Source organism: Melopsittacus undulatus, chromosome Z (genome assembly GCF_012275295.1).
Source record: "Melopsittacus undulatus isolate bMelUnd1 chromosome Z, bMelUnd1.mat.Z, whole genome shotgun sequence".
Taxonomy (NCBI): domain Eukaryota; kingdom Metazoa; phylum Chordata; class Aves; order Psittaciformes; family Psittaculidae; genus Melopsittacus; species Melopsittacus undulatus.
In genome coordinates, this window is record NC_047557.1 from 72,185,660 (window position 1) to 72,198,374 (window position 12,715).

Sequence of the window (12,715 nt, forward strand, 5' to 3'; positions counted from 1 at the left end):
TTTTAGTAACTTCCTTGTTCTAAATAATATTCTAAATACATTCTTCTGAAACCATTATTTTCTAGTGATTAATTTGTGACTTTTTAACTCCAAGTGCATTTACACTTTCCTATGGTTACACACAGGAATTTCTTCTGCTCTCAGAAAGGCCAGGAAAGGCTGGAATTCTAATCAGGCTGGGGTTTTAATTGTGCTGTCTGTATGTTTTACAGAGTAAGTGTTACTGCATTCAAGATTTATTGTAAACTTTTTGCTGGACTTTAAATGATGATATGCCACTATATAAATTTAATTTAAACACAAAGCAATGTATTTTCATCTTTCATCTATAATCATCATGAATGAACAAAACATAAATTAAAACTTTCTTCATAAAGCTTTTCCTGTTATTTTGACTTCTTTACTCCTGTAATGTTCCAACGGCTAAAATGCAGTTCTGCTTCTGACAATTGGAAGACTTATAGACATGTCATGTGAGGACTGCTGTTCAATGATTTCCAATATCTCATTAGTAAATCAGAATCTTACGTTGCTTGGCCTGAATGGAGGAAAGGAGAAGGCGGGGGAGTAAGCAGCCACATCTTCAAAATGAAATCTCTAGCAGCAGTCACTCACATGATTGGTGTTCTTTTATGTGTTGAAAGGATGAAAAACGTTAGGGTTCTTGGGATTAGGACAGCCAGCAGCGCAGTTTAGGAATCTGCATTTTTGCAGGAAACAGTACTAGGCCGCTCAGGTCATCTTTAATGAGGAGCTAGAAAGCAGCAATAAGCAGAGTGGAATTTGTGATCAGTCATAGAATCATAGAATCATAGAATAGTTAGGGTTGGAAAGGACCTTAAGATTATCTAGTTCCAACCCCCCTGCCATGGTGAACATGACAGCTCCCAGTCAAAGGCATTTTTTTTTTAAAAAAAGGACTGCCATCGTATTCACAGAGGAGTTTTCAGAGTTCATGAAGTTTCTGTATATCCAGAATTTGTTTTCTCCAAATATGCTCCTGTGTGTATTGGTATGTGCATATATGCACACGTATGTGTGGAAGTTTATGCATATGTATACACATAGCGAGCACACACCCTATTATTGCCAGGTTTGCTGTGCAGTACCTCCAAGAAAAGGGACAGGACTGCATATGGTCTTATGCATAACTCTAGTAAGCTCTAAGGGTTTGACCAGAGAAGCAGACGTAGAGGTGGAATTTAGTTGTCTTGCTAGGGTGATACACAAGAGAGATTTGGTCTTTGCAAGAATGCTTGTTAAGTACCACAGTACCACAGGCTCCATACTGCTCCACATCATAAATCATTCTGAATGGCAGGAGAGAGGAACTGGGGTAGGAGGTGCAGATTGTGACTGGAAACTTCTGGAAACCTGACTTTCAGGGTAGCAACACAGCAGCAGCTCTAGGCTGTGGCTTATTTGATCCAGCCATAGATTTCCTAAAATTTCTCTTCTTGCAGCACTGACTGTCTGGATTCATTCCAGGTATTTTCCTAGTATCAAGCTTATGACATTCACACCTTCCCTACATGCAGTCAGGTACAATGAGGCTTGTAGAATGGAAGACATTATCAAGCATACACTAGATGGGACTTACGGAACTTGGCTCTTCCTTCTACCTTGGCTATATACTTCTTATATCATCTTGGGCACATCACCCTGACTTTCCAGCCAGTATCCTTGCACATACCTATGGTCACAGTGAGTTTCAGGGCTCAGGAAAGAGTGGGTTCAGGAAAGATCTTCCTATTGTATGGCAGACACAAGGAATGAAATGCAGGTGTTGCTGGTCACTTTTAGGCTCATGTTACGTTTTCAGCCAAGTTCCCAAATAGGGAACCATAGCTGTTATCCTGTCCTATACAAGACTGTGGCTTGTGAATTCACCAGTCCTTGAATTTCCGTCTTGCTAATGTCTTAGTTGAAAGTTGAAATACCATCTGAGTTCTCCTCCCCTGCTCCAACCCTCACAGACAGCTCTCAACCTCTCCTTGTTTTTATCAATGCTCTTCTTTACGAAAAATCTTCCACCCACTGCAGCCATTCTGGACTCTCTTTTGATTATCTTTTGCATTGCTGGAACACGCAATCTGCCTTCAGAGTCCCCGAAGATGTATATGCTTATTGATGTTTATTTGTTCCACACTGCCTAGATATACTACGCATTCAGAGACAAAACCCCTCTCACAAGCACACATCCTGCCCAGTTCTGCAGAGCTGTAGTCATAAAGTTGTAACAACATCTTGTCCTTCACTATCACTCACTCCAGGCTGGTGTAAATCAAGACTTCCAACAATCATCTGAGGGATGAGAACTGTTTAATGTCTTTCCACACCAGCAACTATCAAATAATGCTGTTCATAAGAACTGCTGGTAAAATTACAAATTACATTTTGGTTCAGTTACTAACTGAATAGCTGGAGTCCTCCAATATGTCTCATTCATCTGCTTAGGTGAGTAGCTTTGAAAGGGCTCAGTGCAAAAGTAGACCAATAATTTGGTCAGCTGTTGACAGTAACTTCAACTGCCTTAGGCAAAGAGGCATTGGTTTAAAGTAATTCATCCAGAAAATCTACTGTTCTGAGAGAGATAAAGAAGGGCTGTGCTGGCCAGGCAGGACATGCACCTCAGTCAAAAAGAAATCACAATCCACATTGTATCTGAAGCAAGGCAGCCAGTGAGGGAGTCCCTATTTTAGTATCCTGTTCCACCTTCTTTAACCAAGCTGTAACAAGTATCTTACTTTGGGAATAATTTTACAAAACAGGGCTTTTAACGGAGAGAACTGCTGAGAAGTTAGGTAAGGCACAGGACACTTAAACTATTGCATACTTGGCTGCATAATTGTCTCCACATGCTGACAGAACACAATTGAGGGGGTCTCTGGGTCTAAATACACCTGAAAGTTATAGCAGACAGCATAAGCTTGTGTTCAAAGTGCTGTGTAGGGCATATTCTGTGGAGTTCCTAAAAGCAATGGGTGCCTAATTTATATTTTCATAATTAGGTTCCTTAGAAAGGGTGTAAGATTCACCATAAACACCCTTAATACAGTTAGCCTTACAATCCTCATCTTGAGAGGCAATCAAGCAACACCTATGCCTGCACTGGTTAGCAAGACCTATTCCCCAGGAGGAAGCAACGGTGTGAACACTGACACTCTGGACACCCTCCCTCTCTCCCCACCACTCCAAGTCCTTCAGTTTAAAGCCCATCTCACCAAATTGGCCAGCCTGTTGCCAAAGATTCTTCTGCCTCTATGAGACAGATGGATCCAATCCCTCCCTAACAGTCTACAATCATAGAAGCATGTATTGAAATGCTTCCTTTTTCTCATTCTTCAATGAGGTTCACAATCATAGTGTCATAGAACCATAGAATAGTTTAGGTTGGAAGGGACCTTCAAAGGTCACTTAGTCCAACCCCCCTGCAATGAGCAGGGACATCTTCAACTAGATCAGGTTGCCCAGAACCACATCCAGCCTGGTCTTGAATGTTTCCAGATATGGTGCATCTACCACCTCTCTGTGCAACCCGTGCCTGTGTTTTACCACCTTCACTGTAAAGATGTCCCATCACTTGATGTCACAGTGGCAGCTTCAACAACAAACTTGCTCTAGTACCTGCAGATCTGTCCTTAGCCAGATGCTAAGCCAGTGACTCCTACAGCAGAAACTCAGCATTTGATGGGACTGGCCTCCAACTCACAAATGGCAACTTAGGCTATGCCTGCAGTAAGCAGCAGACAGCTGCAGACATGGAAAATGCAGCAGTCGTGATGTTAGTGCCAGTGGAAATACCTTATACTCCACAAGTACTGCACTCAACAAGAAGGGGTTTACACACTGCTGATTTCGTATGTGCTTCTCAAATACTTAGAAAACAGATTTCTGTCTGCAGGAAGCTGGATACACATTTTTTTTCTGTACAAGAAATTTGTAGTTTATTTGCCTTCTGAAGTACATTTATCTGGTTTCTGATGAGAGAGACATCTTTTAAAAAATCTGACACAACTCCCTCCTGAATTATTTTTTCCAACTAACTGCCATCTCATCAGTCTTGCTTGCAGTAGATCTCTTCTATGTGTCCCTCTCACAATCAAGCACTTTAGCAGCACTGATGGGTACAAAACAAGAGGTAATGAAGGATTAAGGGTTAATATCATCCCATTGAGAAGTCTGGCTCACAAGCCACAAAGCATTAAACACTTCAGCTGTTACCAGTTTTTAAGAGGTGCCTTGGAAGTGGAAGTTTAACTTACTCTATTTTTAATGGAACAATATACCTAATATCACTGTTTTCAACACTGGAGTATGGTGAGAACTAAGAATCTGGTTCTTATGACTGATTCTGGCAGACCACTTGTAGATATGGAAATCTAGACTCAAATTCCATGTTGTTTTTCATGGAGAATTAGTTATGAGGTTTGAAGACACAAGCAGTCCTGATCTGCAAAAGAGCTTACATCAGTGTCAGATGTTCTTGTAGTGATCATTCTGACTCAAAACTGTGAGGTCTGAATTCATCTGAAAAGAAAAAAACTCTACAATTCTGAGTGCAGTAGCTTTCCGATCATTGCAGTATTACAAATTCATGAGCTTTAAAACAAAAGTCACAATAGATAGAAAAAACAAGCAAATAAAAAAAAGAAAAAAAGAAAAAGAGAGGAGAGAGGAAGGAGAAGAGAGAAAGGCAAATCCCACTTGTTATAACTTTTCCCTGGATCTGTTTCATGTAAACTATTAATGAATTTAATTCTGGACATCTGTATGCTTCTGGTTCGGAAAATGAGTTAAGATACCGGTTGTTTTAAACCTTAAGAAGACAAAACCTTGTCTTTAAGTACCTGAAGACTTTAAGCAGACCTGAAAGAAGGCTTTCTGTATATGGCCAAAAGCTTTATGGTTTGCCAAAGGTGGTAATTACCCTAACAAAGTATTAGGTTAAAGGCATTACCTCTTCTTGTCCTATTAGAGTTAAAAGGCATGTGGATCTAATTCTTCTACTGAATTATCTTGAAAATTTATCTTGATTTAAAATTATAACTAACAGGAAAATGGAACTCCTCAGCTTCAGAAGTAAATGAAGAGCAATGCACCAGAACTGTCAAGGTAAATTGTCTGCACAGCTGCAGACAGCCTTTAGTCTGGAGTGCATTCTGGATTAAGAGTTGACGTAGCTTCATACTGCATAAATATGTTTTCTTTGTTTATTTCTGGAAGACAATCCAGGTGCAGAAAAATTAAAATGTTGTCTTAGTTGAAGGACTGATGCCATTTTCACACCTTTCTCTGTAGTATAAAATACTCCAGTATTCAAACATGCAAAGTTTTGGAAGTCTCACAAAAAACAAGGAAGTCTGTGCCACAGTGCAATCTCATGAAGTAACTTCAGTACAGGAGCAGTTTTAAAGCAATTTCCCTCCAGGAAGTGAAAAATGAATCATCACAAAGTACCAGTGACTCTGTTCATCCTTCTGCCATCTGTGTATTGCCAAGATCTTCATGCAGCTGCATGTGCTTGCATGTGCTTACTCTACAGCAGCAATCTGAAAGACCTTCAGATACATTGGAAAGGTGATACAGAAGACGTGACTAGAAAGAATTTCAGACCTTTGTGTTCCACAGGATCATAATAGAACCACAGCATGGTCTGGGTTGGAAGCAACCTTTAAAGCTCATTTTGTTTCAACTAGAACCCCTCTCCAGCTTTCTTGCCGGCCCCTTTATGCACTGGGAGCTGCACTAAGATCTCCCTGGAGCCTTCTCCAGGCTGAACCAGCCCAGCTCTCTTGAGCCTCTCTCCAGAGCAGAGCTGCTCCAGCCCTCACAGCATTTCTGTGGCCTCCTCTGGACTCACTCCAACAGCTCCATGTCCCTCTTGTGGTGCTGCCCCAGAGCTGGACACAGGACTGTAGGTGGGGGTCTCCCCAAAGTGCGCTAGAGGGGGAGAATCCCCTCCCTCAAGCTGCTGCTCACGCTCTGGGAATGCAGCCCAGCACACGGGGGTATTCTGGGCTCAAGCACACACTGGGTCATTGGGAGCTTCTTTCACTCAACATCCACCCAACAAATGACAAGGTAGGAGCTGTTGTAGCTGTTTCTTGGTGTGGGGCTGGAGCCACGAGGGGTTGACTGTGGACTTTAAGCTAACACGTCGAGGAAGGCTTTGAGCAGCTGGGATGTAATTGCTGGGACAATGAACCATGTCAGCAGTGAGAAGAAACAAGTCCCCAAGGTGCTGGCCTCTGCAGGGTCATGATCACCTTGTCCCACCGCAGCTGAAAGCCTCCATCAATGACAAGAAGGAGTGAGGGGAAAGGGTGGCACAGCGGGGTAATGCTGACAAAGGCAGGATATGAAGATACCTTTCCACTCACAGCGTTGCATAGGAGAAAGTGATGTGCGATAAGAATTCTCGATCTGCACATTTCGATCTCGCAGGGTTGTTGTACTACTGACGATAGCAAGCACATCCCCCCAGCTATCAGATCTTGCCAAGCAGCGTTTTGGGTTTTTTTTGTTTTGGTTTTTTTTTTTGTTTGTTTTTTGGTGATGCATGTATCGATCTTGCCGCTCTTTGCTTTTTCCGCAAGCCAAACCCCGCCGGCCCAGCTCGGTAAGCGCAACTTTCACCCCAGCAGAGTCGCTCGCTCGCACAACAGCATTCCCACTGCTTTGAGAGAAACCCTTAGCCGCGTTCCCTACACCTCCTCATGCCAATGGATTCGCTTGAACGGCGCTTACGTGACACGCACCTCATAAAGTGCAATTCCCGTGACAAATTCAGGCGTTTATCGACAGCTCCGACTTTCTGCTCACACCCGACCCAGCCCCGGCGCAGTCCCTGCTGCCGCCCGCACGCCCAATAGATCGCGGCCTTTGCCCGCTCCCGCGGTCGGTCGGTGTCATCGGAGCACAGCGGTGCTCGGAGCGGATCAGGTGGGGAGGGCGGTGAGGCCCCAGAGCCAAAGGCCCGCAGCGTATGCCCCGGCAGCGCAACGCGAGGATGATTCCAGGGTCTGCGAGCAGGGTCTGGGCCTGCCTGGGGCGGACTGAGGCCGCCTGGGCCCCGGGGGGTTCAGCCGATCACGGCGTGAGCTCCGGCTGACCCTGTCCCTGTCCCGCTGCTTCCGTGCAGCGCTATGCAAGGGGCGAGCGGCCTGGAGGACGCTGAGCGCTCCCGCCCGCTGGGCCCGGGCGGAGGAAGCAGGCGGGGCAGGACTGCCTCCTGGGCTGCGAGCCGGACGGCTGCGGTCGCGTCTGCCCCGGGATGGCTCTGCGCTCGCTCCCACTGCCGGTCCAGGCGCTGTCGATGTCTCCGCGCGGGCTATAACCGTCCCCGCCGTGCCCCGGCGCCGCAGCGGGGAGCGATGCAGGTGGCCGCCCGCCCGGCGGCCCGCGGGGCTCAGCGCGACGCCCGCTGCCTGTCCCCCGCCCACCAGCGAGACCGCGGTGGCGCTCCGCACGGCGGGGACAGCGGCGGCCAGCGGCCGCAACCCCTCCAGCAGCCCGGTGAGGCGGGCTGGCACCGCCGATGCGCGGCTTCTTCCACCGCCCCCTTCCTGCCTGCCTTCTCCTCCTCCCCTCCGCCGCCCCCCGCCTCCTCCGCAGCCTCCTCCTCCGCTGCTGAGGTCGCTGCCGCCGCCACCTCCCCCTCGGCCGCCTGCCTCCTGCCGCCCCCCCAGACCCGCGCTCTCTTCGGCTTCCCGGGGCTCGCCATGAGCGGCGGCTCCGGTCGCTTACAGCCGCCCCCCGCGCTCTGCCCGCCGTCTCTCCCACACGGGCCGAACCCGCCAGAGCCGGGAGCGCGCAGCCAGGGCCGGGGCAGCCCCGCCGGACACGGCACACCCCGCGCCGCCCCGGGCGCCAGGGGCCCACCACCAGGTGAGCGCGAAGGGCCCGGGAGGGTGGTTGAGCCCCGGGTGACCGTGACCGCCGCCGCCGGGCTGAGGGGCCTTCGAGTTGTCCTCGCCAGCGCCCGGAACCGCGGCCGTGCCGCTGGGTGACCCGTACCCGGGTGGGGTCCGGTAGCTGCGGGACCCAGCTGGGCAGGTCGCAGGGCGGCAGCCCACAGGCCGCGTGTCGCCCGTCAGCAGCGGAGTGGCGAGGCCTCCGGTCGGCAGGGCTCAGCGTTGTGAAGCGCGGGGCTGTGGGTGTCGCCTCAGGTCCCCTCCCCGCCGCCAGCGCTGCCCCGCCGCCGGTGCCGCCGCGCCTCAGGCCTGGCCCGTGGTGCGCCCTCGGCAGCGCCGGGGCCTGCCCAGCCTCGGCCGTCCTCCTCCTCGTCCTGCAGCGGCCGCCGGCCTGCAGCCAGCCCTCGGGGCTGCGCTCCCTAAAGGGGTCCTTGGGGTCCCTGTCCCTGAACCAGGCGCTGCCCCTCGCAGCGGGCTGCGGTACCTGCGGGAATCCCGGGCACAGCAGCATGTCACCTCCGGTTCCTGCGCCGAGCTCCGACGTGCCTTGGAAGTTGGGGTGCCTCCGTGGGAGTCCCGGTGGATGCTTTTGGGGCCCACGTGTTCCTGAGTTCCCTATCAGGTGTAGCCCGCAGTTGGGTCTCCCAGAGCCAGAGACTCTCTGAACCACGGTCTGTTTTTTCTGTCCTGGAGCTTCGATGTTTTAAGGACTGGGGTCACAGTGATGTGCTCGTTGTCAGACGCCGGGACTGCTTGGGAGGTTCCTACATGATAAAATTTAAACGAGAGTCTTTGGTGTTTCGGGACTGCGGCCTTCAGATGTTTTCCTAAACATAATTTTGTGAATGGCAGCCAGAAGGAAACGGTTCTTGTGTGTGTGTGAAGTCAGGAATTAGGAAGTGGTGTGGGAGAATGACAGAAAACCAGACATTCTCTGGTCCTAGAGGGTGGAGAAATAAGATATCTATTTATTCTTCCCTTATAACATATTTTTAGTGGTGCTCATGACACGGGGACTGACTGGGATGATTTACAGGCATTTGTAGTACTGGTGTTTATACTGATGGAAATCTTTCTCTGAAATGAAATAGGTTTAATAGCCAAGTCCCTCTTGAAATCTGTGGTTGGCACCATATTAAGTCTTTGATTGCCATGTAGGAAGTTGAGGAAGAACTTGAATTTTTGCCTTTGAATCATATTATATGGCTCAAAAATAGCTTTTGCTGTATGCTGTGACCACACAGCACAAGGGGAATATCAGTCTCACCCATCCTGTTGTCTGTGCCTTCTAAATAAAATATATAGGAGAAAAATATGCTTCCAGTATATGTCATCTGGACATGGAGGTTTTACCTGATAAAACTGTATTTCAATTTTTTTTTTCTTTTTCCCCTTTAATTGGTTGGAGTGTAGGTGATAATGTTATCCTAAAGCATGGTCTCAAAACTTCTCCTAACCTTCCCATGCTTTTAATAATGTGATAGACAAATTGACCTGCTATGCTACTGCTGGGAGAGAAAAGCTTTTGTATCTCCCATGATTTGGAAAATCTTGGTGAAAAAAAGAACTTTTCATATACGCTTATCATACAGTGAATTCACTACAGGCCTAGGTGGTATGCAAGGATGTTACTGCAAGGACCTTATGCAAGGACCTTACCTAGTAAATGATGAGCTTTTTATTCTGCAAAAAGGGAAAAGGTTTGCCCTGAAGTTTTGGTATTCCCTAGAATAGATCCCATGCTTAAAAATTCTGTGCTCTTACTATTAACATTGTAACTGGTGTAGTCAGAACCAGTTTGCTCAAAACTTCCCTCGCAGATGCCCGAGTTAACTAATGAAGTTGTATGATATACTTAAGTCACAGCAGCAGATTTGTAGTAGATTAGCAGTAGTTTGTTGTCAGCCATGACAACATAGAAATAATATAGAAAGTATCTTCATGAAGTATGATCTCTTGTTCTTTTAATTTTGAGTTAATGTCATAATTTACAGACAAATGCAAGAGATTTTTAGACTAGGGAAGAGAAGTGTATTTGTTTTACTCCAAAGATGGTTATTCTGATTTTGTGAAAGTCTACCTGTTTCATTCAAATATTTGCCACCAGAGTAAGAAATACCGCACTGAATGTTGGTGTCAGGGCTGAACCTGGGTTCTTTTGCTGAGCATCCTCTTGGTCGTGCTCTTGAAAGTGGTACTTTCCTATTGCTAGTCCTAATATATTATTTTTTTGATACAAATCTGTACTGTGATCTGGTCTTGAAACATCAGAGGTTAGTGAAGTTACTGTAGTTTATATGCAAAGGTGGGAGAGTGTTTAGTATTTTCCCCCAGCAGAAAAATATTTAGTGATGGCTGGTTTGTCTTTTTTTTTTCCCTTTATATTCCCCCCCTCTCTCCCCCCCCCCCCCCCCCCTTTGCTGTTATTGTTTCTCTTGCATTTTTCTCTAGTGGACTAGAAAGTGCTGGACTGAAGAGCTGGTTCTTCGTTTCATTCAGGAAACTGATCCTGATCTTAAGAGGCAATTCACCTCCCATAAAGTACTTTGCTTTCACTGGGGTGTATGCATTTCCTCTGTGAAAAAGAGAAACCCACCTAGAGACAAGGTTGGCGGCTAGGAAAAGAGAAATGTGCCCATAGTGGAAACAGGTAGACATTTTCAGCTTCACCTTTTTGGTAAGGTCTGTATTAACATTCTCAGGTTTTGCAGCATTTGGAAAGGAAAGATGTCTTTTGGAAGCTATGTGTACTTAACAGTACTGGTGTGATGCATATAGCTGATGGGTGCAACTTTTCTTTTATGCGTATCAGCTTTTTGGATGTCATCCAGTTAACTTTGCTAAATTTTGTCAATACTGCTTGCCTCCTTAGGTGGCAGAATCTTTAGTTGGAGTGACTTAAAGATTATTGTGTAAGATGCACATGAGGCTGAGTCCCATCAGAAACCCTTGTGGGGAAGAGTAATGGGAGGTGGTTAGTGAGTCAGGTAACTGTAGACATCTAATAAGCTTTTCAGTTTGGAGAGGCTGCTGATGAAAGTGTCAGTGCCAGTTTTCAAACACGCACAACTGCAGGCTGTGGGGACGGACTTTTTTTGTGAAGACAGTGCAAGTGTGTTAAGTGCAGTAAAAACCTGTTTGAATTCATAGTGATGCTGCCTAATGCTATGTACACTAAGCAGCTGAAATATAAGTAGAAAAACTCCCTGTATGCTCATTTGAGCACATATAAGCTTTTTTGCCTTTAGCAGCTGTGTGTAGTTATACCACCTATGCGTGATATGTCTGGTTTGTTCTCAAACTGGAAAGCACTTACAGTGAGTGTCATACTTAATTCTGGCCTGCCTGGAGGTAGATGCAAGGTGTCTGATTTATGTCATGGTGATGCCTTCACAGCTTTATAACTGTGTAAAATAAAGCAAGATGGAAAGATAACTTCTTAGTCAGAACAAATGAAGCACATTCAGCATGTGGATGATTTTGAAGAGTTGCAATTGGTTTTTATAGATTAAAAACAAACAAACAAAAATAACCCAAAGTGGAAACTAGTTGTAGCACCTTGATTTGAATTGATTAAAGTATGATGTTCCTAAATAAAGTAGTGGCTTGGTGGTGCTTCTTGGTTAGAGTTACTACAATACTGTAAACCTGTTACTGTGTGTGTTTGTTGGGTAGAAGTAATCTGTCTCAGAAGATTGTAATTACCTTTAGTATTTCAGAATAATTTGTTATAATGTTAGTGTAATGGGTTTGCCAGTGTTGAATTATAAAGGAAGATAGAAGGCTTAGTTTCCTACTTAAATTAGTTATACTCTGAACAGATTGTTGTAATGGAATTAACATTAGCATACATACGTTCAAGAAGTTAGCTAGTAAAGGTATGAAACAGCCATCAGCGGCCATTGTTAGTCACTTGCTGAGGGGGGTGGCTTGAGAAAGGACGCCTGTGGCACCGGAGCGAAGCCGGGGGAGATCAGCGTCCAGAAGCCTCACCTCAGAGCGACAAGAGCCACTGAGGAGGGAGCCTCAAGTCCTCAAGAGGACTTGCCCAAGAGCTCAGCTCCCGCGAGGAGGTGACTCACCGGGGGCGGAGACAGGAGGAGTGGCACCAACTGTGAGTGGTTAAAAACCTACCCAGGGAGCGCGACAAACAGGAGCGCAGCGAACAGAGCAGGCGAACAGAGCAGGTCGAGGCAGTTTGCACGGCAGTTCATGCAGCAGGCGAGCGGGATGGTGAGCACTCGCCGTATGACCAGGGTCTGGTCTGGGAGCTCTGCCCCGGCCGCTCCGGTGGTGGCCAGTGTAGGCACCCAGACAGAGCTGGTAAGTGGGGAGGTTGCGGTGCAGAGCTTGGAGTGTAGAGAGTGCCTGCACTGGTCTGGTGAGGGAAAGGTGCAGAATGGGCAGGGCTGCGCTCGCTGCTCCCTGATGGAGGTCCTCCTCCAGCAGGTGGCTGAGCTACGGGATGCTGTCAGTAAGCTGCAAGATGTCAGGGAAGCTGAGAGGAAGCAGGACTGCTTGCTCCAGGACCAAACAGCGCAGGGACCTCAAGATTCCCCTCTAACTCATGGAAGAGAGAAGGAAACTGTTGCTCAGGGAAGCTGGGAATTAGTAACAAAAAGAAACAACCAAAAGAGGAAGAGAGCAATTAAACACAAGGGGCTTCCTCCTGAATCTGCTGTACCCACCCAGAACCGCTTTGCTGTCCTGCAGGGGGCTGATGAGGAAATGCACTTGTATCAGAAACAGTCGGCTGGTGCACTGGTACAGAAGATCTCTACTGGTGCTGCCAGGAAAAA

General features: G+C 47.1%; 1 protein-coding gene across 2 annotated transcripts in view; it reads left to right on the plus strand.

Annotated features, from left to right (window-relative positions):
• The first annotated feature begins 7,376 nt into the window (after positions 1-7,376).
• The window catches only part of RNF38 (ring finger protein 38), an 84,885-nt gene continuing 79,546 nt past the window's right edge, over positions 7,377-12,715 (plus strand). The window contains exon 1 of one of the 2 annotated variants that reach the window (XM_034072896.1): positions 7,377-7,890. In XM_034072896.1, the coding sequence (XP_033928787.1) occupies positions 7,377-7,890 (514 nt within the window). The remainder of the gene's footprint in view (positions 7,891-12,715) is intronic. The other variant, XM_034072897.1, reaches the window with a different exon arrangement.